We start from the raw sequence: 27,793 nt of genomic DNA, 5'->3' as shown, positions 1-27,793 counted from the left end.
GAAGCACCGGACGGCTAGCTGAGAGGAGGCTCTGCTATCTGGGAAGGAGAGAGAGGGCACGCTGAACCTCAGGAACTGTGAAGGACTTTTCTAAGGCGAGACTGACAGGGAACCAAAGATTGTCTGCGCCATCCCAAGACCCCGCCCTATCCAAGCAGAGTATAGAAGCCCTCCTAGCTGAGACACTGCTGATCCTCACAGCCAATTGGCTTGGAGATCAATGCTTCCCAATGATACCAACAATAAGCAAGGCTTAACAACAAGACTGCACAACACAGCCCACAAAGGGCTACACCAAGACTGTCTACCGCAGGTAACTGGGAAGGCTGTGCAACTGGGCTCTACCAGAACACCTAGTACACAAAGCTATTCCATCAAATCAGGGAAACAACTAAAATGCAGACAAGAGGAAGGACACAAAGGAAGAAGATGGCGGAAAAGAAATGATTGGACATTGAGTTCAAAACTACAGTTATAAGGTTATTCAACAATATCCTTAAAAAGGCCAATAAAATAAATGAGACCTATGAGGATATGAAAAGGGAGCAACTAGAAATAAGGGATCAACTAGAAATGAAGAAAACATTGTCTGAAATAAAAAATATTATACAAAGTCCTAAAAGCAGACTGGAAGATCGCAAGGATCAAAACAAAGATTCAGAACACAAAGAGCCAGAGGACACTCCTCTGCAGAAGGGAGAAGATAAGAGATTCCAGAAAGTTGAAGATAGTGTAAGAAACCTCTGGGACAATTTCAAGCAAACCAACATCAGAATTATGGGTGTCCCAGAAGATGACAGAGAGCAAGATACCGAAAGAATATTGGAAGAAATAGTGACAGAAAACTTCCCCCACCTGGGGAAAGAATTAGACTTACAAGTCCAGGAAGCCCACAGAACCCCAAACAAAAGGAATCCAAGGAGGACCACACCAAGACACATCATAATTAAAATTCCAAGAGCAAAAGACAAAGAGAGAATATTAAAAGCAGCAAGAGAAAAGCAGGTAATTACCTATAAAGGAGCACCCATACGATTGTCAGCTGATTTCTCAACAGAAACCATGCAGGCCAGACGGGAATGGCAAGAAATATTCAAGGTGATGAATAGCAAGAACCTACAGCCAAAAATAATCTACCCAGCAAAGCTATCACTCAGAAATGAAGGACAGATAAAGAGCTTCACAAATATAAAAAAGCTAAGAGTTCATCACCACCAAACCAGAATTATATGAATTGCTGAAGTGGGTTATTGAGGAAGATAAAGATAAAAATTATGATCAACAAATACGTAACTATCAACAAGTGAATCTAAAAACCAAGGGAATTAAAAAATCTGATGAACAATATTAACTGGTGAATATAATAGAATCAGAGGTATGGAAGGGAAATGGACTGACGATTCTGGGGGAAAAGGCGAGTGGGGGTGCGGGAAGAGACTGAACAAAAACTGTGCACCTATGGATGAGGACAATGGGGAAAGGACAGAGGGTGGGGTGGGAACCTGGTGGAGGGGAACAATTGAGGGGGGGAAGAGGATCACATTTGTAATAATTTGAACAATAAAGATTTATTTAAATAAATAAATAAATAAATAAAATAAAATATATTAAAAAAAAAAAAGGCATACACCTATGGATGAGGACGGGTTGGGGGGTTGGGGGCGTGCAAGAGGCAGCCGATTGATGATTCTCTCTCATTGATGTTTCTAACTCTCTATCGCTCTCTCTTCCTCTCTGTAAAAAAATCAATAAAATATATTAAAAAAAAAAAATTCAGTTAAGTTCCTGTGAGCTTCGGGTCAGATTGCATCAACCAATCAATACACAGCCTTGCTTTAGGATTATTTTTTTAAAGACACCTTACTTATAGTCATGCACTGCTTAACCAAGGGATATGTTCTGAGAAATACATCAGGCAATTGTTATGCAGACATTATAGAGTATTCTTACACAAATCTAGATGGTATAGCGTACTACACACGAGTCAACTTCTTGGCTGTATACCTGTACATTATGCTAATGCACACATGAGATTAAATCAAGCACAAGAGAAAATGATGCAATTAAGAGATGACGTAAGACCAAAATGTATGAGGTTGCTGACAGGGTAACATGGCACACTATTCCATAGGAAAATATTTGTTAATAAGCAGTAAGAGTACACTAAAATAGTGATAAATACGACAATAAATATACTAAGCAGTAACATTTATTCATTATCGAATACTATGTACCATACAAAATTGTATGATATACTTTACACAATTGGCAACACAGGTTTGACACTAGCATCACAACAAACATGTGATATCATTAGGCAATAGGAATTCTCAGTTCAATTATCAACTTATGGAACCAGCCTAGAATATGCAATCTGTTGTTGATCTAATCATCGTTAGGCAGTGCGTAACTGTGTTTCACTAATTCACTAACATTGAACTCCTGGCCTAAAGTATTATAACTCAGGTCTGAACAAACCTTTAATATCCATATTACCTTCATAGGACACATCAGTCTTTCTGTATTTAGGAATCATAGCATTTCAACACTATGCTTGGGGGCCATTAAACAATGTGATTGTCAAGAAAAAGCCCAAAATGTGAAAAATATGGCAATAACTGGATCATGAAAAGGACATTTGTTTAGAGAATATAGAGAATTCAAACAAAATGGCAAAGCACAATCTTATTCATGGTCAGCTGGGAACAAATGTACTAGGAACTCATTTTTTTTGCCACCCTGTATGTCTGTTATACACACTGGTGATACATTTAGAAAATTATACAGAACAAGTACTGATGTTAGCTTTACAAATAAATTTTAGTGAGCAGGTAAATTTGCATATATGGTCTGATGAATAATGTAAATTGACTGTGCTTTGTAAATAAAGTTAAGAAATGAAAGGGTCTAGCAGTAAAACTGAACTATTTTTTAGATGTGGGCTTACCTTTCCAAGAAGTTTGACAAACAAAGGCCATAATTTTAAAACATATGTCTCATTTTTACTCATAAATAGCTTCTGGAGTTCTGCAAGTAATTTCTGCAAACAAAAGCAAAGGACTCTTAAAAAAAGGAAAAAATATGCAGTATCAAATTGGTTGATTACCTTAGCCAAATAACTTTAACCAATGTTTTATAAGGAAAACTTTCTTACATAATAGCAAAGCTGAGTTTTACAATAAACTAGAGGTCCAGTGCACAAAATTCATGTGCAGGGGGAGGGGGTTTCCCCTCAGCCCATCCTATACCCTCATCCATTCAGGACCCCTCAGGGGATGTCCGACTGCCGGTTTAGGATAGGGCCTAAACTGGCAGTCGGTCATCCCTATCACAATCCAGAACCACTGGCTCCTAACTGCTCACCTGCCTGCTGGCCTGGTTGCCCCTTATTGCTGGCCCTGCTTGGTCACCCCCAACCCCCCCCCACGCTGGCCTGGTAGCCCCTCACAGGCCCTCCCCACCACTGGCCTGGTTGCCACCAACTGCCCCAACTACCAGCCTGGTCACCCCACGCAGCCTGCTGTCAGTCTTTTGGTCATCCCTCACTAACATCCCGGCCAAACTGGTGGCACTAAGGGGAAGTGTGTCTTCCCCGCTGCTGCCGCACTAAGGAAGCTCCCAAGCCCTGCTTTTCTGGGCTCTGTCTGCTGGGTCTGGGGGTGTTCCCACCTACTCTGCTCTAAGGAAGCCCCCAAGCCCTGCTGTCCAGGCTATTTGCCGGGCCAGGGGCTTCGCCACCATTACCCTGGGAACGAATCCCCCATGCTCTGCTGTCTGGGCTCTGTCTGCTGGGCCTGGCCTGGGGTTTCCCTGCTGCCACTGTGCTAAGGAACCCCCCATGCCCTGTTGTCAGGGCTCTGTCTGCCAGGCCTGTGTCTTCCCCGCTGCCGCAGCGCTAAGGAAGCCCCAAGCCCTGCTGTCAGGGCTCTGTATGCCGTGTCTGGGGGCAGATCCAGCTTGATCCCCACGAACCACAATGGGGCTGACAGGCCCAGATACTGCAGCAGCGGTGGAGCAGAGAGGCTGGATCCGCCCCCTCAGGAGGTGGATCCAGCCTCACTGCTTCGGTGGACAGGCCAGACATTCCAGCAGCAGGGCTGAGGGAACTAGGCAGCGCCATCTTGTGGCTATGGGGGCTGCCATTCTGCCATGGAATGATGGTAAATTTGCATATTACTCTATTATTAGATAGGATGAGCCCTAAGCATGGAAAAGAACCTTACAGCACAGTATTCAAAAAATCCTTATAAAAAGTAATACTTACAGTAGTCATAAGCTGCTCTGTGATAGATGCTATTTCTTGTTGTTTCTGAAGCAACAATGGCATTCCCATCTCTAGAGCAGTCGCTCCCCGCAAATGTACCTTTTGGGCCGAATGAACAACTAAAGGTATGACCAGTTTTGCCCACCTAACTGACTCTTCTCCCATTTGAATTGGGGCTTGTTCAATTAGCCTATAAGAGAGAAATCAATAAATAGGTAAGTTTGACCTCACCTTTTATGTCGAAACTACCAGAAAATAAGCAGCACACAGAGAAATATGAATGGTACAGAACATTTATTTTAGAATATGTACATATATTCACACACACACACACAAAAAAATAATTTTCCTGGCTAATTTTTCTACTTCTGTATTATTCTTATACATTTTTTAAATAAAAAGGTATTTTGTCTTTAAAGTTTTTTAAAATACTAATTATCTATACTAATAAAAGGGTAATATACAAATTGATCATGATGCCCTCATAGTAACAACCGAAGAGCAGGCTGCATGGGGCAACCAGGCTGGCAGGAGGATTAACAAGGGATGCAAACAACTGACCAGCAGGCTGTGTGGGACAAACAGGCTGGCAGGGGGAATAGTGAGGGGCGACCATGCTGGCAGAGGGAGGCAGTGAGGGGCAAATAGGCCAGCAGGGGTGGGGCAGTTGGGGGAGACCAGGCTGGCAGGGGGGAGGGGAGGACAGTTAGTGGTGATCAGGCAGGCAGCCAGGTGAGCTGTTAGGAGCCAGCAGCCCTGGATTGTGAGAGGAATGGCCGATCCCAGGGATCAGGCTGAAACCGGCAGTCGGACATCCCCCAAGGGGTCCCAGAGTAGAGAGGGTCTAGGCTGGGCTGAGGGAACTCCCCTGGCGCCTGTGCACAAATTTCTTGCTCAGAGCCTCTAGTCTATACTAATAAAAGGGTAATATGCAAAATGGTCACTACGCCCTCACAGTAACAACCAAACAGGCTGCATGGGACAACCAGACCGGCAAGGGGGTTAGCGAGGAACAACCAAACGAATGACCAGCTGGCTGCGTGGGGCGACCAGGCCGGCAGGGGGGAGCAATGAGGGATGACCAGGCTGGCAGAGGGGGCAGTGAGGGGCAACCAAGCCAGCAGGGGGGCAGTTGGAGGAGATCAGGCCAGCAAGGGGGGAAAGGGGGGGTAGAGTTGGAGGCAACCAGGATGGCAGGAGGGGGGGCAATCAAGAGGGCAAAGCAGGCAGGCAGGTGAACAATTAGGATTGTGAGAGGGATCCTGGATTGGAGAGGGGGTCCAGGCTGGGTTGAACGGCTTCCCAACTCTGTGCATGAATTTCATGCACCAGGCCTCTAGTTTTTATATAATTAAATTCAGTGTTCTTATGGGACGGCCAGAAAACTGTGATATAATGTGAGCATTAAGGAGGACATCAGAACATTTAATTAGAGCAAATAGCTCAACTACTAAAGAAAGCTTTAAAGCAAAGGTAAGACAAAGTATATCAACAAAGAGCAGAATGAGAAGTAGGGATTTTCTTCTTCTGCCATCTCCTACTAAGCACTGTTACTTACATCCTAATTACCCACTATAACTCACTTAGGAGTCTACTTTTTTTTTTTTTTTAACTCTTTCAAAAGCTTTAACAGGAATAATTTTTAAAAAATATATTTTTATTGATTCCAGAAAGAAGAGGGAGAAGGGAAATAGAAGCATCAATGATGAGAGATTTATTTCTCAGCTGCCTCCTGCACACCACCCACTAGGGATTGAGCCTACAACCTGCACGTGTGCCCTGACTAGGAATTGAACATTGACTACCTTCTTCATAAGTCAATGCTCAACCATTAAGCCATGCCTGCCAGGCCAGAAATATATTTTTCAATGTGTTTACATTTACTATAAATTCATCATCTCTTCCTTTAAAAAAAAAAAAATGTTTTTTATTGATTTCAGAGAGGAAAAGAGAGGGAGAGAAAGAGAGAGAAACATCAATGACAAGAGAGAATCATTGATCGGCTACAGCAAACCAGCATGTGCCCTTAACCGGAATCCAGCCCAGCACTCTTCAGTCCACAGGCTGATGCTCTATCTAATGACCCAAACCAGCTAAAGCAAGAAATAATTTTTAAACCCAGAATTGTGTTAGCAGAAGCCTAACCAAGACTTTATTTTTAAGACTATCTTAGTAAAATTAAACAAAGAAACCTACTAACTTAAGCACACCTATTTCCTTCTTCCTGTTACTTTTTTCTTGAGACTTTTAGTCTAGAAGACATTTCTCTCTTTTAATATCTAACTCTAATTCAAGTCCCAAAAGTCTTCTCCTTGAAGTAAATTCTGAACTTCCTAAAACTATCCCCTAATTGCAGAGCATCCAAATTCATACCTTATGATGACATTTAATGCTTCATAATCAACAACAGCAGAATGCATCTCTCCTCTATTAAATACTGTTTCTAATGAATCAATTATACTGGGTACCTAAAAGATAGAACAAAATAAATACAAATAAATTAAACCTGAATTTTTTTAAATGGCATGTATTTAAGAAGATACATATAAAAACTATACTCACTACTTTGCCAATAACTTCAGTGGGGAACGTCTGCTTGGATATCACCCAAAGTGCCCTCGTACGTACATTTTTGTCTGAACTCTTAACATTATCATTCAATTTTGAAAGCAGTTCTTGAGTATTTTTCTCTGAAAAACAAATAGCTTTAATTATGTGGAATAGTTTATATCCTTTAAAACACTAAATATAAAAATAGAGAAAAAGATTAAATGCATGTCCAAAGAGAAATACCAAAGAACCAACGCTGATATCAAACTACTTTCCAAAAACACAAAAGTAGGTAAGATGGTAGATTTAGAGAAAATAGTTGCCTCTAAATCAGATATTTTGTGCAATTAATTTTATAGATATCAATAAGTTGGTTTGAACATACAAGATAATTTTTGGCAAGATGTTACGCACCCTACGTCTGTCTCAAAATGAACTACTTTAGATTGCTACCATTTCTATACAGGGTGAGGCAAAAGTACATTTACAGCTGTGAGCATGTTAAAGATTCTTCTTGTATTATTATTTTAAATAATAATTATACAAACTATAAACCTACTTTTCCCTCACTTTGTACATTAAAGAGCCGAAACTTCTCCCTCAGAAAACAGATGTTAACAACTATCTAACATCTTTATTTCCTAATTCCTGATTTCCCTTCTCTAAAGATCATTTCCTAAGTTTCCTTGTCAAACTGCTAACTTAGAGCAACAATTAGTTGAAAACACAGAAAGCATCAGTTAAGTCTTGTTTTCATTACCATTTTTAGTTCCAAATCATCCCACTTACCACCATATAAAAACATTCTAATTCAGACTATTCTTTACTGTATGTGCTTCTACAAAGTGACCATCTAAATTACTAACTTCTAAAGAAGATAAGAGTTTCCAACGGGGAAAGTTCAAGCTTTCATAACATTTATAAATAAGCTTATTTCTTTTAGAGCAAATTTTACAATTACCAAAGGGCTATGTGTAAGAAAAAATAAAGCGTTCCAGTAATAATCTAAACGACTGAATTATGTTATCAGCCCTGTTCAGTGTGGCTCAGTTGGTTGAGTACTGTCCCATGCACCCAAAGGCTACTGGTTTGAATCGCAGTAAGGGCATAAATATACCCAGATTTGGGGTTCAATTCCCTTTGGGGTGCATACAGGAAGCAACTAATTAATGTTTCTCACATCCATGTTTTTATCTCTCTCCAAAAAAAATACTAAAATAAAAAAATATTTTTAGCTGAAACCGGTTTGGCTCAGTGGATAGAGCATCGGCCTGCGGACTGAAGGGTCCCAGGTTCGATTCCGGTCACGGGCATGTACTTTGGTTGCGGGCACATCCCCAGTGGTGGGTGTGAAAGAGGCAGCTGATCGATGATTCTCTCGCATCAATGTTTCTAACTCTCTATCCCTCTCTTTTCCTCTCTGTAAAAAATCAATAAAATATATTTTTAAAAATATATTATATTTTTAGAACATATATTAATATATAACAGAAGAGTACTTTTCACAACATCAAAGTATATACTTATAAACTCTTAAAATATTAAGGCATAATATATTTAACTACCTGATAGTCCTGAGGTAATTTTGGGATTATATAAACAAAACCCCAAGGCCTGTAGAGCAGCACAACTGAGCTCTGAGTTTTGACTGGAAATGTGAGCCTATAGCAAAAATAAAATTAAAAAAAACACTTGTTACAAATGAATACAATTGTGAAGCAATCTTTAGAAAGCAAAGTTTGATTAAAAAGCAAAATTACATTTTAATCAAATCAATCAATAAATCTTTTGAAGTAAATGAAATAAGACCTGGAATCCACATATATAGCTTTACAGAGAGGGAAACTACATAAAGATTAACTAAATAAAGAACATTTTTCTTGGCCATGGCCTGGTAGGTAGTTCAGTTGGTTACAGTGTTGCCCAATAAACCAAGGTTGCGAATTTGATCCCTATCAAGGCACATACAAGAAGCAACCAATGAATACGTAAGTGGAATAAAATCAATGTTTCTCTCTCTCTCCCTCTCCCCTCTCCTATATCAAAAATCAATAAATAAAAGGTAACAAAAAAAGAACACTTTTCTTAAAAGATAAAGAACATTTCCACATATCTGAAAGCAAAGGAAAAGTCAACCAAATGGAAGATGTTACAGATACTAGACAGAAAATAAACAATAAAGCCCTTCCATAATGGATAAGGAACAGACTCAAACATAAAGGGTCTTGGGGTGAGGTTGCCAGCTCAATCAGGGCATGAGCCTGCAACCTGGGCATGTGTCCTGCCTGGGAATCGAACCATGACCTCCCATTTCATAGGTCAACACTCAACCACTGAGCCACATTGGTCAGTTTCATTGATGTTTCTCTCTCTCTCTCTCTCTCTCTCTCTCTCTCTCTCTCTCTCCCTCCCTCCCTCCCTCCCTCCCTCCCTCCCTCCCTCCCTCCCTCCCTCTCTTTTTCCTCTCTAAAAAATCAATACAGACATATTTAAAAAGAAAAAAAAAAGACTTCAAGCTGCTATTGTATCTCCTAGATAATAGCTAGCATGTGTCTGTAAATAAACTTAAATGCCTGGTAGGGTTTCTTAAAAATGGTGTCTTACCTTCAAGAATGTTGTGGGTTCATAGAAACAGTACTAGCAGAATTCTAAATAACACATTTCACCTAGTATGATTCCTATTCTACTAGAATTCAAATATCCTTTTAGTGCTTAGTAATTCACACATAAAGCTTCTGTTGGTTGTCCTATCAGTACCGTGCTCACCCAGACATTTCTAAATATAGTTGAGTTCTTGGGAAGTCAAAAGTTACAAGTGAATTTTTTACTACAAGGAGGAAGAAAGGGTTGAACCTCTAACCCAAGTTGTTCAACAGTAATTATTCATCAGGTATTTTAGTTACAAACCCTATCTAAAACAGTGCATCATGCATGATTCAAAATGCAAGCAATTGAGCTCCTGACCCTACACGTTGTCAAATACTAAATATATGAAAATGCATGTTTTTATCACATCAAATAGCCTTGTGCAACTTAGTAACAGACATATTCTGAGAAATGCAACATTAGGAAATTTTGTCATTGTGCGAACATCATAGAGCACACTCATACAAACCTAGAAGGTATAATCTACTACACGCCTAGGTTATCTAATAAAAGAGTAATATGCAAATTGACCACCACTCCAAGACACAAATAGGCTTGCCCCCATGTAGACACAAGATGGCTGGCAGGGAAGGGCAGTTGTGGGCAATCAGGCCTGCAGGGGAGGGCAGTTGGGGGGGACCAGGCATGCAAGGGAGGAAGGTTAGGGATAACCAGGCACGCAGGGGAGGGCAGTTGGGGTGGAGACCCAGGCCTGCAGGGAAGAGCAGTTGGGGTAGATCATGCCAGCAGGAGAGGGCAGATGGGAGGGACCAGGCCTTCAGAGGAGGACAGTTAGGGGTAATCGGGCCAGCAGCAGAGCAGTTAGGCATCTTATCAGGCTGGCAGGGGAGTGGCTAGGGCACATGTGTCAAACACAAGGCCCCGAGGGCCAAATCCAGCCCAGCAGGGCTTCCAATGTGGCCCACACCGCGCTGTCATCACTGCACTCCGCTGTCAGTTTATGAAATTGTCAGTTTATGACTGTTCAGTAAACCATTCGGCCCGCGATTTAGGCTGGATTTTAGATTTTGGCCCCTTCTCTGATTGAGTTCGACACCCCTAGGCTAGGGGGTTATCAAGGTTGCAGGCAGAAGTAATTAGAAGCAATCAAGGCAGGCAGGCAAGTGAGCAGTTGGGAGCCAGCAGTCCACTAGGATCAGGCCTAAACTGGCAGTCAGACATCCCTCAAGGGTTCCCAGATTGGAGAGGGTGCAGGCTGGGCCGAGTGACAACCCTCCTATGCACGAATTTCTAGTATGATATAACCTGCTGCTTCTAGGCTAAAAGAAACGTGAGATTAAACGAAGTACAGTACAAGAAAAAACGATACAATCAAGAGATGTGGTGTGAGATGAGGCTGCTGCCAGGTTAACATACTGCTTTACAGCACTTTATAAACAGAAAGAATGCACATTAAAATAATTATTAATAAATACAATATAGTAAATACAAAAGTCAATAAGTCACAGATCATTATGAAGTATTATATGCACTGCACATAACTGTATGTGATATACTTTTATAGGACTGGCAGCATAGTAGTTTATTTACACCAACATTACAAGAGTAACTTTTAAAATGTTTTACTGATTTTTTACAGAGAGGAAGAGAGTGGGATAGAGTTCGAAACATCAATGAGAAACATGGATCGGCTGCCTCCTGCACACCCCCTACTGGGGATGTGCTTGCAACCAAGGTACATGCCCTTGACGGGAATCGAACCTGGGGCCTTTCAGTCCGCAGACTGGTCGCTGTATCCACAGAGCCAAACCAGATAGGGCGAGAGTAATTTTTTTATTTTATTATTATTGTATGAAGTTTTACCTATGTCTCCTTTTCCCCCAACTGACCCCCTCCCCCATCCCTTTCCAGCTGGGCAAGCTCCCACCACCCCAGTGTCTGTTTCCATTGGTTATGCTAATATATGCATGCATATAAGACCTTTGGTTGCTCTCTAACCCCTCTCCCCTACCATTTGTCTCTACGTAGATCCACTAATGTAAGAGTAACTCTTTTTTAAAAAAATTGATTTTAGAAAGAAACATCAGTGATGAATCACTGATGGGCTGCCTCCTGAACCGGGGATCCAGCCCACAATCCGGGGATGTGCTCCCTTGACTGGAATCCAACCCGGGACCCTTCAGTCCACAGGCTGACACTCTATCCACTGAGCCAAACCAGCCAGGGAAAGAATAACTCTTGAGCTATAGTGTTATGCTTGCTAAAATGTCACTAGGAATTTTTCAGCTTCATTACAATCTTATGGAACCAACATTGTATATTGAGTTGGTTCAAGTTGTTGACTAAAACCTCATTATGCAGAGCATGAGTATACTACTAGAATGTGCAATATGAGAAGGAAAAATAAGGGGTAATAAATAATACCACTGATATTGTATAACAATACTATTACCCTGTTTCCCCGAAAATAAGACAGTGTCTTATATTAATTTTTTCTCCCAAAGTTGCGCTAGGTCTTATTTTCAGGGGATGCCTTATCTTTCCATGCGCTAGGACTTATTTTCGGAGGATGTCTTATTTTCGGGGAAACATGGTAATATCTTGAACTAACTACCACACAATAAAGTAAGCTCCAGATCACTGGAACAGGATACTTAAGAGGTAAACAGAACCTCAAATGCTCAACATTTAGCTAAAAATCATACTAAAAAGTAGAATGAATATCTTGATAGAATACTTATATTTTAAAAGCACAAAAACAAGATAAAAATAAAAACTCAAATCGACTTTAAAGACTGAATTCAGCCGAAACCGGTTTGGCTCAGTGGATAGAGCATCGGCCTGGGGACTGAAGGATCCCGGGTTCGATTCCGGTCAAGGGCTTGTACCTTGGATGCGGGCACATCCCTAGTAGGAGGTGTGCAGGAGGCAGCTGGTCGATGTTTTTCTCTCATGGATGTTTCTAGCTCTCTTTCCCTCTCAATTCTTCTCTATGTAAAATCAATAAAATATATATTTTTAGAAATTACTAATAAACACATACCTTTAAAACTTCACATAACCGAGGAAGTTTTCTCTCGATTTCTATAATGACTTCTTTTCCATCTTCTCCAGTAATACGACTTAAAAGCAAAAATAAAAAGTTTATGCAAATAGACACAAAAGTATAATCACTCCCTAAAGTTTAATCCTGGCAAATTAGCTTGATCTAGTGGTAAAGTACTCAAGTATAGAATGCAATATACATCTGATGCAAAAAAATAATAACAATAACAACCTTCAGAATTACTTTTGCATCCACTGTACAAGTTTCAACAGTTTCTCTTTGTGAACAGGGAACAGGAAGAGCCTAGTCGCAAATGCACAATCTTGATCATTTTTATACCAGTTGCTATCCTCTCCCTCGCAATGTGCCAACTGCAGAAAACTCAATGGTTTGCGGGAGGGAAATACTACAAAGCATTTGCAATTAAAATAAAACTCAATTAAAAAAAAAAAATTCTGAGTTGCCCACACTATCCCAGGACCTGCGCGACTTGCATGGAAAACCATTCCTGCAGCCGGCTAGCACACTTCCAACCAAACTTTTAAATACCTAAAACTCTCCGACTGCCAGGCGCAGGCGCGGACTTCCTCATTCCGGACGCACACCAGAGCGTGCACCTTAGGGCGATGCGGCTGCAGCTCCTCCCGCACCCACCCCCCGCCCTCCGCCCCGGGCGACCCCGGCCGGCGTCCTCCCCGCCGCCGGCTTCTAACGCACCGCACACCCTGGTCTAGCGTACCCCCACCCCGGCCCGCTCCCCCCCAGACCCCCCCAGCACGCCCCGTCCCGCCCCCGGCGGCCTCACCTGGTCAGGGACAGGTAGGCGTCCGTCTGCTCCCCACAGGAGGCGGCAGCGTCTTCCAAAGTCTCCAGGAGCGGCGCCAGGGGGCTCTGGCCCGGGGCGGTCATGTCGGCCACCCTGCGGCACCGGCCGGAAGAGGAGAACAGCCAGTGACCGACGGAAACGACCCCGCGCCGCCCCGGCGGGGTCCCAGGCCCCGGCCCCGCGCGCCCGCCCGCCGGGGCCTCCCGGGCCCCCCGACCACGTCCGCGCCCTGAGCCCCGGGCGCACGAACCCTCCACCCCAGCCTCCTCCTCCGGCGGCGCCCCGCCACTCGCACCCAGGCCCACACGGCGCCGTCCCGCTCCCGCCACCACTTTCCCGGGCAGCTTTCAACAGGGGGAGGAGACCGGCGTGGGGCGGGAGACGCCGGGAGTGCAGGCGTCTCACCGCGAGGGGGCGGAGGGGGCGCCCGGCGGAGGGCTCCTGCCTGCGGCTGGGCAGCGCGACCCCGACACGTACCCCCACGTACGAAGGTCAGAAGTGCGTCCTCTCCGCCGCTTCCCGCACCGCACGGACGCGGCCGAGCCTCCGCTCCTCCCCGATGTGGGCTGTTTACTCACGCGTGCAGCCCGCTCCTTCCGAGGCCAAGATGGCGACGGGGGCGGGCCGGGAGCGCGCGGGAGTGGGCAGGCCGGGCAGGCGAGCCTCGAGCTGGTCCAACAGGCGGCGGCGGCGGCGGCGGCGGCGGCGGCGGCGGCGGCGGCGGCGGCGCGCCGAGGTCATCGAGCGCCGCCCGGCCCCGCCCCGCCCACCCCTGCCCTGGGGGGGCAAGTCACACCCGGGGACCGGTCCCACCCGGGGGCCAGAGGTGTTCAGGCCTCAATTTTACCGGGGAGGGGCTTAAAATGGTAATGCATCTCCCATTTCACCAGACTAAGTAGAAGGAGCCTTCTGGTTGCTTCCGAACTCAGAGTGCAATGCTTGTTGAAGTATTTAGCATGAAATCATCATTTAGCAAGAGGAGGTAATCGCACTGCAATGTTTAAGACATGGAATTTTCTTGGAATGTTCAAGAGTAGATCTACCATGAAAACTATACCACCATACTGCTTGAGGCAGAGGAGAGCTCAGTAAATGTTGAAAGATAAATGTAGCTTAAATAGATTAGTTTTGGAGTCACACGTGACTACATTAAAGTTCTCTACTCTTTAAGCTTTAGCAAGTTCATCACCCTGTTGTCTCAGTTTCCTCCTCCGTAAAATAAGGGTGATAACGGTACCTACCTACTTCAGGTAAAAGTGAAATAAGAAAAAGGTTGCCCTAGTTGGTTTTGCTCAGTGGATAGAGCATAGACCAGTGTTTTTCAACCTTTTTTGGGCAAAGGCACACTTGTTTCATGAAAAAAATCACGAGGCACACCACCATTAGAAAATGTTAAAAAATTTAACTCTGTGCCTATATTGACTATATATAAAGTAATTCTCTTGAATAAGAATCAAATAAACACAAAGAAAGTATTTTATAATTACTTTATTATGAAATATTAAGTAAACAAAATAGTGAAAAATTATAAAATTCTTGTCTTGTCTGCACCTACGGCACACCAGGCAACAACTAGTGTGCCGCGGAACAGCGGTTGAAAAACGCTGGCATAGACCTGCAAACCCAAGGGTCCTGAGTTGGGTTCACATAAGATGAAGGTCACAAGCCTGGGTTGTGGGCTCCATCCCCAGGTGGGGGGTATGCAGGAGGAAGCTGATCAATGATTCCCTCTCATCATTGATGTTTCGGTCTCTCCCCTCTCCCTCCCTCTTTGAAATCAATAAAAATGTTTAAAAAGAAAGAAAAGGGGTGAGGCCCAGATTCTCCAGTTTTAACTGTACATAACAATAGCCTGAAGACATTCAAGATTAAACTGCTGGTTTCTGGTTCCTGCCCTTCCCTTAGACATTGTGATTCAGTAGATTTAGGTTATCTCCCAAGGATCTGCATTCTTTTAGTCCCCACCTTTTCAAGGGTGGGGTCTTGGCTGTAAATCCTTAATGAAAATCAATTCTCCCAACTATTAATTCGTTGCTCCCCTTCATATATATATATATATATATATATAGAGAGAGAGAGAGAGAGAGAGAGAGAGAGAGAGAGAGAGAGAGAAAAGGAAAGGGAGAGATTGAAACATCAATGATGAGAGAATCATCTATTAGCTGCCTCCTGCATCTATCTTTTCATGTAGTTGTTCAACTAACACACAATTTCTATCTTCTTTGCCTTTCAAATATTTTATTTCTTTTCTCTCCTCAGAACATCTTCAAAAGTAAAAAACTTATACTCGCAATCCAGTACTCTTTTCTAACTTCCGTATTCTTGTCTTTAACCACATATTAAGTATCACACAGCAAATATCAAGTCTATAACCTTATGCCTCTAAATGACTACTTTCTCCTACTTGCCCTGAGTGGTCCTAATGAATCTTCCTATCTAATAATTCTCTGTCCACCCAGTATCTATCTAGAATCCCAATTTATACCCTAAATGTAGCATTTCAGGATTGTAACATTGTTCTTTATAAAACTACTTTTTATTGAGTGCTAGATGCCTTTATATACATTATCTCCTTTACTCCTTACAGTGATTTAAGGTGAAAAAGCACTTTTCCCAGATTTACAAATAAGCATGTGAAGCTTAAAGAGTAGAGAACTTTAATGTAGTCATGTGTAACTCCAAAACTAATCTAGTTAAGCTACATTTATCTATCAACATTTAATGAGCTCTACTCTGCCTAAAGCAGTATGGTGGTATAGTTTTCATTGTAGAGCTACTCTTGAACATTCCAAGAAAATTCAATATAAAGAGTCCAATGGAGCCCAGCTGGTGTAGCCCAGTGGTAGAGCATTGATCTATGAACCAGAAGATCACAGTTGGATTCCTGGACAGGGCATATGCTCAGGTTGTGGGCTCAAACCCCCTGTGTGGGGCATACATGAGGCAGTCTATCAATGATTCTTTCTCCTCATTGATATTTCTATCTCTCCCTCTTCCTTCCTCTCTGAAATCAATAAAAAAATATATATAGATATGGAAAGAGTCCAATGGAAGTGCACTACTTAAAGGATTCCTATAGTTATTCATTCAATAAAATAAAGTATCCATCTGTAACCCAAATTACTAATGTTAATGTAAGGAACCCATCTTTGAAGTCAGAGAGATGAGAAGTCAAATACTGACTCTGCCACTGTGAAAATTGAGATCTTTCAGAAAAATACTTAAGCTTCACCATTTCTTCACAGTAAAATGAGAAGAAATACACCAACATCAAAAGTCAATAAAGGGCAAATAGCACTGGCCTGTTTACCTATCCAATAATGATAGAGCGTTGGCCCATGGACTGAAGTGGTTAGAGCGTTGGCCCATGAACTGAAGGGTCTTGGGTTTGATTCTGGTCAGGGCACGTGCTTTGGTTGCAGACTCTATCCCTGCCCCTGATTGGAATGTGTGCAGGAGGCAACCAATCAATGTGTCTCTCTCATATCCATCTCTCTCTCTCTCTCTCTCTCTCTCTCTCTCTCTCTCTCTCTCTCTCTCTCTCCTCTCTCTCTCTCTTTCTCCTTCTCCCCCCTCCCTTCTACAATCTCTCTAAAAATCGATGGGAAAAATGTCTTCACTCCTCGAATGAGGATTAAAAAGAACATGTTAAATTTTTTTAAAAATATATTTTATTGATTTTTTACAAAGAGGAAGGGAGAGAGATAGAAACACCGATGAGAGTCATCGATCAGCTGCCTCTTGCACATCCCCTACTGGGGATATGCCCACAACCAAGGTACATGCCCTTGACCGGAATCGAACCCGGGACCCTTCAGTCCCCAAGCCGACGCTCTATCCATTGAGCCAAACCGGTTTTGGCAACATGTTAAATTTTTTTAAACAATTTTTAAATGACTGCATAAAAATATAGCCAACAGCAATAATTTAATATTATATTTCCCTCTTTTTTTAGAGAGAGAGAGGAAGGGAGAGGGGAAAAGGAAACATCAATGTGAGAGGAACACTCTTAAGACTCCTGCACGCCCCTACCAGGGATTGATAACACAAGCTAGGAATTGAACCAGGACGATGCCCAACCAACTGAACCACACAATATAATATTTCTGAAAGTTTGGTTCCTGCATCATTGCATCACATTGATTCACAAGGGGCCTTTATATGCAAGTATCTGGGCCATACATGTAAGATCTACTGAACCAGAAGTCCCAGGGCAAGCCCAGCAATCTGAAATTTTAATATGCACCCTGAGTGAGTCAATTCATTCCAAAGTTTGAGATTCCTACTGTGCTCAAGGTACACACTTTTTTTTAAACATTAAATGATAGCTCTTAACTATTACTTTTATTTGTAATTGGAGTACAAATATCCATTTTTGAGAGAACCCACCTATGTATAGCAGAAATCCTTTGTTTACATCTCAAAATGTGGAGAAAAAAACAAAATATTTTAGAAGTTCAGGAACTAGCAACACAATTTATTTCTTTTTTCTTTTTTTCTTTTAAGTGCCTGGGGCAGGGAGGTGGGGGAAGTTGGGGGAGGAAGGGAAAAGGGAAAGGCAGGGGTGTGCTCCCAGGAGGGAGCTCACCTAGAAACATAATTTAAACTGACAGCCTTGAGGAGCCAAAAGGGAAAGTGACTCATTATTATGCTTAAGGCCTTTGTGGAAAAAGAATGTAATCACAAATTTAGAAAATTAGTCCAGTTTGAATTCATCACCATGCCTACTCATGGGCAGGATTAAATGCCCTATTTTTCTTGATCAAGGATTAAGAAGAAAAAAAAAAATGACTGCCTATTCTAGTAAACTAATGCAATTGAACATTTTTAATCTTCTAAATGTGCTATTGATAAAACAGAAATTTGACTTAAATTTGTAAGCTTGGGCCCTCGTCGGTTTGGCTCCATGGGTATAGTGTTGGCCTGTGGACTGAAGGGTTTTGGGTAGGATTCTGGTCAAGGGCACATGCCCAGGTTTCGGGCTCAATCCCCAGTAGGGGGCGTGCAGGAGGCAGCCAATCAATAAATCTCTCTCATCATTGATGCTTCTACCCTGTTTCCCCGAAAATAAGACAGTGTCTTATATTAATTTTTGCTCCCAAAGATGCGCTAGGTCTTATTTTCAGGGGATGTCTTATTTTTCCATGAAGAAGAATACGGTACACATTTATTGTTAAATGAAATTAAAGGAAATTTATTACCTGTGTACAGTACGGTAGTACGGTAGTTGTCAACACAAACCAGACAAACTGTGAATCCTACAGTATCAAGAATTTACTCATTTATTCAATAACAATCATGTCATCATCTTCTGGAACATCATCATAACAATCCAATTCCTGTATTTCCTGGTGAATTTCTTGTGACTCCATTTCTTTCAGAATCAGTGGACCAAATCTCTCATGTTTAGCCTAGGGGGGCCTTATTTTCGGGGGGATGCCTTATATTTCACTCAGAAGGAAACCTGTAAGTAGGTCTTATTTTTGGAGGATGTCTTATTTTCGGGGAAACACAGTATCTCTCTCTCTCCCTCTTCCTTCTTCTCTGAAATAAACATGTATTTAAAAAAATAAATTTGTAAGCTTGATTGTCTGCTTTCATATGATACTGATGGAAATATAAATACAGCCTCTAGGAAGGACAATTTGTAATATTTATTAAAATTAAAAATTCTCAAAGTCTTTGATACAAAAATTTTTCTTCTAGATGATTATTCTACAAATATACTTATTCATATGCAAAGTAAAGTATGGAGAATGTTAACTTAAAAATTCAAAAGTGTGCCTTAAGTGTGCCTTAGTCCCAGGTTTGGCTCAGTGGACAGAGCGTAGGCCTGCGGATTGAAGAGTCCCAGGTTCAATTCCAGTCAAGGGCATGTACCTCGGTTGCAGGCACATCCCCAATAGGAGGTGTGCAGGAGGCAGCTGATGTTTCTTTCTCATCAATGTTTCTAACTCTCTCTCTCTTCCTCTCTGTAAAAAAATCAATAAAATATGTTTTTGTTTGTTTGTTTGTTTTTTGGTATAGCAAAGGTGGAGATTTATTGATGAACAAGTACAGACTCCTACATGGTAAGAGGGAAAGAACAAACTCCCAAGAAAGGAGGGGGAAAGAGCCCCCAATAAAGTATGCTTTAAAAAAAATACAAAAGTGCCCTAGCTGGTTTGGCTCAGTGGATAAAGCACTGCCCTGAGGACTGAAGGCTCTGGGTTCTATTATATTTGGGTCAAGAGCAGGTGCCTAGGTTGTGGGCTCAATCCCCAGTAGGGGGCGCGCAAGGGGCAGCTGGTCAATGATTCTCTCTCATCATTGATGTTTCTCTCTCCCCCTCTTCCTTATGCTTTGAAATAAATAAAAATATATTTTAAGAGAAAAAATAAATTAAAAAACCAAAAGCCTCTCGGAGTGAGAGGCAAACAAGCATTTATTCAGGAATCATTAATTAAGGCAGAAGCCCATATAATGTTCCGTTAGGAGACAGAGGCAAAGGGTATTTAGGAGAAAGGGAAGGGGAACAATTACATCATTAGAAGAAAGCCATTTCTTCTGGGGCAGATGACATAATATAGTGACACTAATTGTAAAAGATATTTTTAATTTTTAGTCTGGTAGTCATCTGTCCAGTTGTCATAATCACTGCTTTCTTGTTATTTTTGCAAACAGTTCTTTGGATCGCCTTGTTGCTGTAGGGCCAGTACCAAGTTTATTTTGTCCTGTTTTAACATTTGAGACAAAGGACATGCAGGGCAATTCCTCTGGCAGCTCCATTTTATTTTATTCTATTTTTTAGTCTTTATTGTTGAAAGTTACCCATGTCCCCTTTTCTTTCCCATTGACCCCTTCTAGCCCGCCCCTGCACCTCTGGCAGCTCCATTTGAATGTAGCTCCATTTATATTATTTTGACAAGACTTTTATTTATTGTAGAATTGTTTGTTAAAAAAAAAAAAGATTAGAAACAATTAATGAAGACATGTTAAATAGATTGTGGTGCATCTATACTGAATAATACTATGCAGCTATCTATGTAATAATATATAGTGATATTCAAAATATATTTAATGAGGGGGGAAAGTTTTACTAAAAGGAACCAGACTTACTTAGAGAAATTACTAATTCCAGGGCTGGGGGTGTGAACCTATAAGAAAAGCCTATAGTATCTTTTTGTGCCAGGAAGTAAACAAGTGCTTAAAAATGATGGGGACATATTAAAAGGACTCAGGAGCCAGTTTGGAGGGCTTTTCCTGAATGAATCTGGAAGATTGGATTATAAATAATTGAGTAAAGGAAAATCCATTAACCTATATTGGTACTAAAAATACAAATGAGTAAAAGGAAAGATAGAGTTAGGAAATCACCATTTTACAACCATGATAGTAATAATTGACTCAAGAACTCAATGGATGCTAAATCAGTAGGTAGAAAAACCACTGAACAAAAGTCTGATGGGGAGCACAGTCTCAAAATATATATCTCCCCGTAAGATACTTGTCAAACAAAAGAGATAAAGTGGAAACATCTATGAAAATCCCCAAACTGTTACAAACTGATATACAAAGATTCTGGGATGTGATTCACTGGGGAAACAATATTGCTTCTTTGGTGTGCTGGCCAAAGTTCGGAACCTGAATCTATCTATGGGGAAAGAATCAGAAAAATCCACGTTGAAGGATGCTTTATAAAAAAGAAAAAAGTGAAAAACAAAAACACTGGCATATGTTCTTCAAATGGCAATGCCATGAGAAGCAAAGGAAAGCAGATAAACTGTTTCAAAATAAAGAAGATCTAATTATAGAATATTGCCTGTATTCTATAATTAAAGAATTTGCTAATCCTTGGAGAGACAAAATTTCGCTATAGAATCCAGGACTCTTAGAGATACCACAGACCTATTCCAACTAATTTAATTAAATTATAAACCCCACCAAAGGGGAAATGTTTCAGGTCAGCAAGGCATGAAAGAGATTTTAATAATTTAGCTGTGAAAAATTTTTTTAATATATTTTATTGATTTTTTTACAGAGAGAAAGAGAGCTAGAAACGTCGATGAAAGAGAAACATCGACCAGCTGCCTCTTGCACACCCCCAAATGGGGATGTGCCCGAAACCAATGTACATGCCCTTGACTGGAATCGAACCTGGGACCTTTCAGTCCACAGACCGACGCTCTACCACTGAGCCAAACCGGTTTCGGCTAGCTGTGAAAATTTTTTAAGTAAAAAAAAAAAAAAAAAAAAAAAAAAAAAAAAAATACACTACATAAAGCAACTATATAAACATTCCTTTTTAAAGGTAGAAAAAGATTAAAATATTGTTAACATAGATAAAATTACTAAATAGACATTTGGAAACTTTGCAACACTAGTCTGGGTTACATTCAATATCTTAAGTAAAAGCAGCCTTCCCTTCCCTTTTTATAAATGGGCTGAAATCTGACTTAGGGGATTTAATAAAAAAAAAAATAATAACTTAATTAAAATGTGAATTTGCCAGTATAGAAAATATATGTATGTGGCTTAACATTGCTAAGTAGCTTTAAAAAATAAGTAAAGCCCTAGCTGGTTTGGCTCAATGGATAGAGCATCAGCCTATGGACTGAAGAGTCCTGGGTTCAATTTTGGTCAAGGGTACATCCCCAGTTGCGGGCTCAATCCCCAATAGGGGGCGTGCAGGAGGCAGCTGACCAATAATTCTCTCTTATCATTGATGTTTCTACCTCTCTCACTCTTTCCATTCCTCTCTGAAATCAATAAAAACTTATTTTTTAAAAAAGAAAAAAAAAACAGGAAAAAAAGTTTGTGTTACAGTAAAAGTGACAGTGTCAGATTGTTTGGGGGGGGAAAAAAGACAAGACAAATTTAAAATATACAGTAACTTTGTCAGATTGGAGAAGAAATAAACTTTCTTAAACTTGTTTTAATAGAACCACTCAAGTTTTCTAACAACTTAATGTCTCAACTGTAACATTTGTATATGTGTGTGTGTGTGTGTGTGTGTGTGTGTACATACATATATTCAATCTCTAAATGTTTAGAATTGATGAGAGAGAGAGAGAGAGAGAGAGAGAGAGAGAGAGAGAGAGAGAGAGAGAGAGAGAGGTTGATTTGTTGTTCTACTTATTTATGCATGCATTGATTGCTTCTTGTATATGCTTGACTGGAAATCAAATCTGCAACCTTGGAGTATTGGGATGACACTCTAACCAACTGAGCTACCTGGCCAGGGCTGTCACTGATATTTTGCTTTCATTATCAGAGGAATATTCTTTCTCCATGCTACAACATTGTGCAGAACACAATCAGCATAGCAGGTTTGAATTGCTATCCTTGAAAAGGACAGTTTGTAAGGTTAGCACTTGGCTGGCCTCTGGAACTTAGATTTTGGGAGGTTCCCAACAATAACTGATAAGACTGCCTCACTAAACTGTTTATAGAAACTACTAGGAGCCTGGTGCACAAAATTCACGCACGGCGTGGGGGGAGGGGGGTGGAAAGGGGGAGGTGTCTCTCAGCCCAGCCTATGCCCTCTCCAATCTGGGACCCCTCTAGTGAAGTTGGACATCCCTCTCACAATCCAGGATTGCTGGCTCCCAAATGCTCGCCTCCCTGCCTGGTCCCTAACCACTTCTGCCTGCCAGCCTGATAACACCTGTCTTCCCCTGCGGGCCTGGTCACCCCTACCTGCCCTACCCTGATGGCCTAGTTGCCCCTAACGTTCCTCCCTTGCAGGCCTAGTCACCCCCAACTGCCCTCCCCTGCAGACCAGGTAGCCCCTAATTGCCCTCCCCTGCTGGCCTGATCGCCCACAACTGCCCTTTCCTGCCAGCCATCTTGAGGTGGCCATCTTGTGTCGACCTGAGGGTGGCCATCTTTCACACATGGGAGTGGCCATCTTGTATATTGGAGTGATGGTCAATTTGCATATTACCTCTTTATTATACAGGAAAAATTAAAACAGATATTAATAATTATATAACTCTTAATATTATGTACAATATGTTATTTAACAATATATAACAAAATGTATTATATAAAATTGTTATTATTGTTTACAATAATGAAGAAAATGTTCTTTTGTTAGGAGAGGGGGATAAAACTATTCTTGGGCTATAGCAGTAACTGTTTCTCATAACTACACCCAGAGGTGCTATATCTGCAACTCCACTGAGATTAATCATCTCTCTTGAGCACCTCCTGGATTATTTTTCCTATGTGAAAATCAATCTCTTCAATGCTGGCCCAGAACCAGGGTTAATTGACCTATAGGACATTCTATGGGTATAATTCCTGTACTCTCAATGAAATACAGATCTTGGAAAAAAAAAATATTCTGAAGGATAAAACTCTTTCTGGGAAAAGATTCCCCAGAATAGTTTTCCACTATCCAGAAGCACAACTTAAGGTGACAATAATTAAAAAAAAAAAAAAAAAAAAAAAAAAAAAAAAAGTGTTTCTTCACTTTGGTTGAGCCCTATGGGGTTCTAAGAATAGAATATCTTAAGGATTTTTTTGGCCGGCCAGCAAGGAGTCTGTGCCATTACTCAAATTTCTGCTGTGCAGGCAACAACACATTAGCTGAGATAAAACCATCTATATCTAAGCTAAAAGAAAACACAAACTGACTATAAGAGTCAGGGAGTTGATAGGTCTTATTTCATTAATCAGACTTATGAAATCTTGGTTCATGGTTGGAGTGTCTTCCTTTCCCTTTTAATATTATAAGTACTTCCAGTTTTATTTGTTTGTCTCACTGTTGTTCAATGTCTGATGACCAAAATGAATTTTTGCACACAGGCATTTGCATTAACAGTGACTCAAAAAATGATTCAGAGACAAAAATCAAGATAAAAATCACAATAATCAGTGTGCAAATTGAAAATAAAATCTCCCTAAATAAGAAACCTTACCGGTATATTCAAGAACAATCAACAACAGTGGTGAAGATCTGGACTTGTGGTCTCTGTTTCAGCTTTGGCTGGATGAGGACTAAAAGAGAGGCTTGAGAATAAAGAAGTCTTCTTGAATGTAGAAAAAACACCTGCTTGTTCAGAAGCCATGATAAACAGGTAACAATTAGAACTGGTCTTAAACCTGTTCAATTGATCAATTCATCTCAGTGAACACAATTTTTAAAGCCAACTAACCAGCATTAGCTCATCACTTTTGAAAGTCTGCCAACCAGGTATGAACTCACTCCAACAAACATGCCTTGGAGTGCCAAACAATCAACGCAGCCTCACCTGACTAACCACACTTTGACTGATGATATTAATCCAGATATGCCTCTGAAAATCTACCATTTCTAACAGTCTTATGAAAAATTCCTTTTCTACAGTAAAAAATGAACTCAACATGCCAGATATTGAATTTTGGTCTTGTCATCATATGACAAATATGACTCTATTCTCAAAAAATGGGTACTCATAAAATATTGAGAGTAAGCCCAGCCGTCTTGGCTCAGTGGTTGAGTGTTGGGTCTAGTAACCAGGAGATCATGATTTGATTCCCAGTTAGAGCATAAGCCCATGTTTTGGGCTCTATCCCCACTGTGGGGCATGCAAGAGGCAGCCAATCAATGCTTCACTCTCATCATTGATGTTTCTATCTCTCTCTCCCTCTCCTTTCCTCTCTGAAATCAATTAATATATTTTTAAATAAAAATACAATAAAATATTGGGAGTAAAACATGTGATGCCTGCAACTTCAGATGGTTCAGAAAAGTTTATATGGAAGACAGAGACAAAGCAAATGTGGCAAAAATGTTAATATTTTGTCAGTAAATTTAGGTGAAAGTTCATTATGGTAGTCTATAACTTCTCTGCAAATTTCAAATATTTTCCAAAATTAAATAATATATTTTTAAAAATGGGTGACATCATGGTGGAATAAGAAGTTCCAGGGCCTTGTTCCCCCAGGGAGACACTGAATTAACAACACTCAAAGTACCAAGTTGTCTTTGTGAGAACTCCAGAAATCAGTTAACATATTGTAGCACCCTCGGTGAGCGCAAAGCCGTGAAGAGACCTGAGTAAGCAGATAGGAAAATTTTTCCCATTTGTCTTACCTTCCCAAACACAGTGCCATAATAGCTATCAGGAGAAACCCCTCCACTCCCAGCTTCTCCCTTGGGAGGGAAAGAGGGCTGCTCAAAGGGTTGGTTTCTGTCTTGCCTGACTCACTTTCCTTCCTAATGGGAAGGAAAGTTGTACATTTGATGCCAGATTTGGGAGCAGCTGAGAACAATAGCCAGCACCATAGCTTGTTATAGCAACAGAGAAGCCGCAGTACTTTAGACAGACACTAGAGGGAAAAGGAGATTCTGGGTTCCTGAGATGTGGCAGGGGCAAACTGTTTTTTTTTTGTTGTTGTTGTTGTTTTTTAAATATATTTTATTGATTTTTTACAGAGAGGAAGGGAGAGACATAGAGAGCTAGAAACATCGATGAGAGAGAAACATCGACCAGCTGCCTCTTGCAGACCCCCCACTGGGGATGCGCACGCAACCAAGGTACATGCCCCAGACCGGAATCGAACCCTGGACCTTTCAGTCCGCAGACCAACGCTCTGTCACTGAGCCAAACCGGTTTTGGCCAAACTGTTCTTTGTTCTTTATTTTTTTTCTCACTAGAAGATATGCTTTTTAGATTGATTTTAGAGAGAGATGAAGAGAGAAAGAGAAACATCGATGTGACAGCCATATTGGCCAGGGCAGGATAAACATCTTTATCTGGGAAATTAGATACACAAGCCCTGAGAAGACATATCGCCAAAAAAGGTTTGAGTAGGCCCCAGAATCTCTAGCCAAGTTGACTGGTTTTTCAAATCCCTACATCTTAACAAATGAGCACAAGGCATACAAAGAAACAGTGAAAAGTGGCCAAATCAAAGGCACAACAATAACAAGAGAATAGCTAAAACAATTTTGAAAAAAAAAAGCATAAATTTTCAAAACTTTCTAATTTCAAAAGTTGTTATAAAGCTGCAGCAATCAAGAAAATGCTGTATTGGTGTAAAGGTAGACCTGTAGGTCAATGGAACAGAATAGAGTCCAGAAATAGACCTACCCATGTATGGTCAATTGAATTTCTCAAAGCTGCCTATGCAATTCAGTGGGGGAAAGGATAGAGTTTAAATAAGTGAATGCTAGGACATTGAATATCTAGATGCAAAAAAATATTTTTTTTTGAGAGTTACCTTATATCACATAGAAAATTAAACTCACATTAACTACCTGAAATGTCAAAATAAAATCTATAACATTTTTGAAGAATAAAGGAGAAAGTCTTAGTAACTTTGGAATAGGCAAATGTTCTTTTATTTTTGTTAATCCTCATCCAAGGATATTTTCTCATTGATTTTTAGAAAGAGTGGAAGAGGGGGGAAGAGAGAGACGAATTTATGTGAGACAGACACATCAATTGGTTCCCTTTTGCATGTGTTCCCAACCCTGGGGGACCAAGGATTGAGTTTGCAACTGAGGTGCATGCCCTTGACCAGAATCAAACCTGGGACCCTTCAGTCTGCAGGCCAGTATTCTATCCACTGAGCCAAACTGGCTAGGGCAGCAAATGTTTTTCAAATAAACACAAACTAAATAAAAAAAAAACACAAACCAAGAAACAAATGATAAATTAGACTTCATCAAAACTTAAAACTTTTGGATATAGGCCTCTAGTAAAGGTGGTGGAATAGATAAATGTGGTTCTTGCATTCCCCCATGACCACTGAGCTCTACAGGATACCTAATACATAAGGCCGCTCTACAGAGACTGGTAGTGTGGCAGCTCTACCTAATACATGGAAACAAATACAGGAAGGCAAACAAAATGAAAAGTCAAAGAAACATGTCCCAAATGAAAGAATAGGAGAAATCTTGAAATAACCTCTACAATAAATTTTAAATGTTATAAAGCTTTTACAAGGCTTAGCTTCAAGTAGGTTTTTTTATTGTCTGTCTGTTTTGCCTTGCCAGGAGAAAAAAAAGCTGTTCAAGACATTGAGGCTGATATGTGTAGGTGGGGCAGGATAGAGATAAACAAATTGTATAGAGACTGAAGGAGCTTGGTGAGAGGAGGAAGAGGAAATGGGTGTAGAAGGCAAAGGAATACCATTTTCCTTGCCCAACAGGCAAACCACCATCACAGATATGCAACATTTCCCCCTATCGTCTTCTCCTAATATATTACTGGTAGTGATGAAAGCCAAGAGAATAGACCGGATGAGAGAGTGCAGAAAAAGAATCTAAATTTAGAATACATGGCTAGGACACCAGTTGGCATAGCTATTTCCAATTCTGAATTTCTAGAACGTACTGTTCTCTACAAAGTGAATACCTTATGAAATCTCACTGTCTCCAGTGGAAAAAATATCTTCAGGTGAAGATTATAAAAAAAAAAAAAAAAGATAAAGAAGTACACATTGGTAGTTATAGAATAGTCATGGGTATGTAAAATACAGCAAAGGGAATATCATCAATAATATTGTAATAATTATGCATGCATCA

At 40.9% G+C, this 27,793-nt stretch overlaps 1 protein-coding gene across 9 annotated transcripts in view; it reads right to left on the bottom strand.

The window, feature by feature from the left end:
- The window catches only part of RIF1 (replication timing regulatory factor 1), a 61,006-nt gene extending 47,071 nt beyond the window's left edge, over positions 1-13,935 (bottom strand). For 2 of the 9 annotated variants that reach the window (XM_084893014.1, XM_084893019.1), the window contains exons 1-8: positions 13,771-13,935; positions 13,273-13,386; positions 12,465-12,543; positions 8,380-8,476; positions 6,827-6,969; positions 6,638-6,732; positions 4,265-4,454; positions 2,948-3,040 (exon numbers count right to left, since the gene is read on the bottom strand). In XM_084893014.1, the coding sequence (XP_084749140.1) occupies positions 2,948-3,040; positions 4,265-4,454; positions 6,638-6,732; positions 6,827-6,969; positions 8,380-8,476; positions 12,465-12,543; positions 13,273-13,376 (801 nt within the window). In that variant the 5' untranslated portion in view covers positions 13,377-13,386; positions 13,771-13,935. Of the gene's footprint in view, positions 1-2,947; positions 3,041-4,264; positions 4,455-6,637; positions 6,733-6,826; positions 6,970-8,379; positions 8,477-12,464; positions 12,544-13,272; positions 13,387-13,543; positions 13,716-13,770 lie in introns of those variants that run through there. The other 7 variants (XM_084893022.1, XM_084893015.1, XM_084893018.1 and 4 more) reach the window with 7 other exon arrangements.
- Positions 13,936-27,793: the final 13,858 nt, after the last annotated feature.

The sequence above is a fragment of the Pipistrellus hanaki genome, assembly GCF_964339955.1.
Source record: "Pipistrellus hanaki genome assembly, chromosome: 8".
Classification (NCBI taxonomy): Eukaryota; Metazoa; Chordata; class Mammalia; order Chiroptera; family Vespertilionidae; genus Pipistrellus; species Pipistrellus hanaki.
This window is presented reverse-complemented; position numbering and strand designations above follow the sequence as displayed.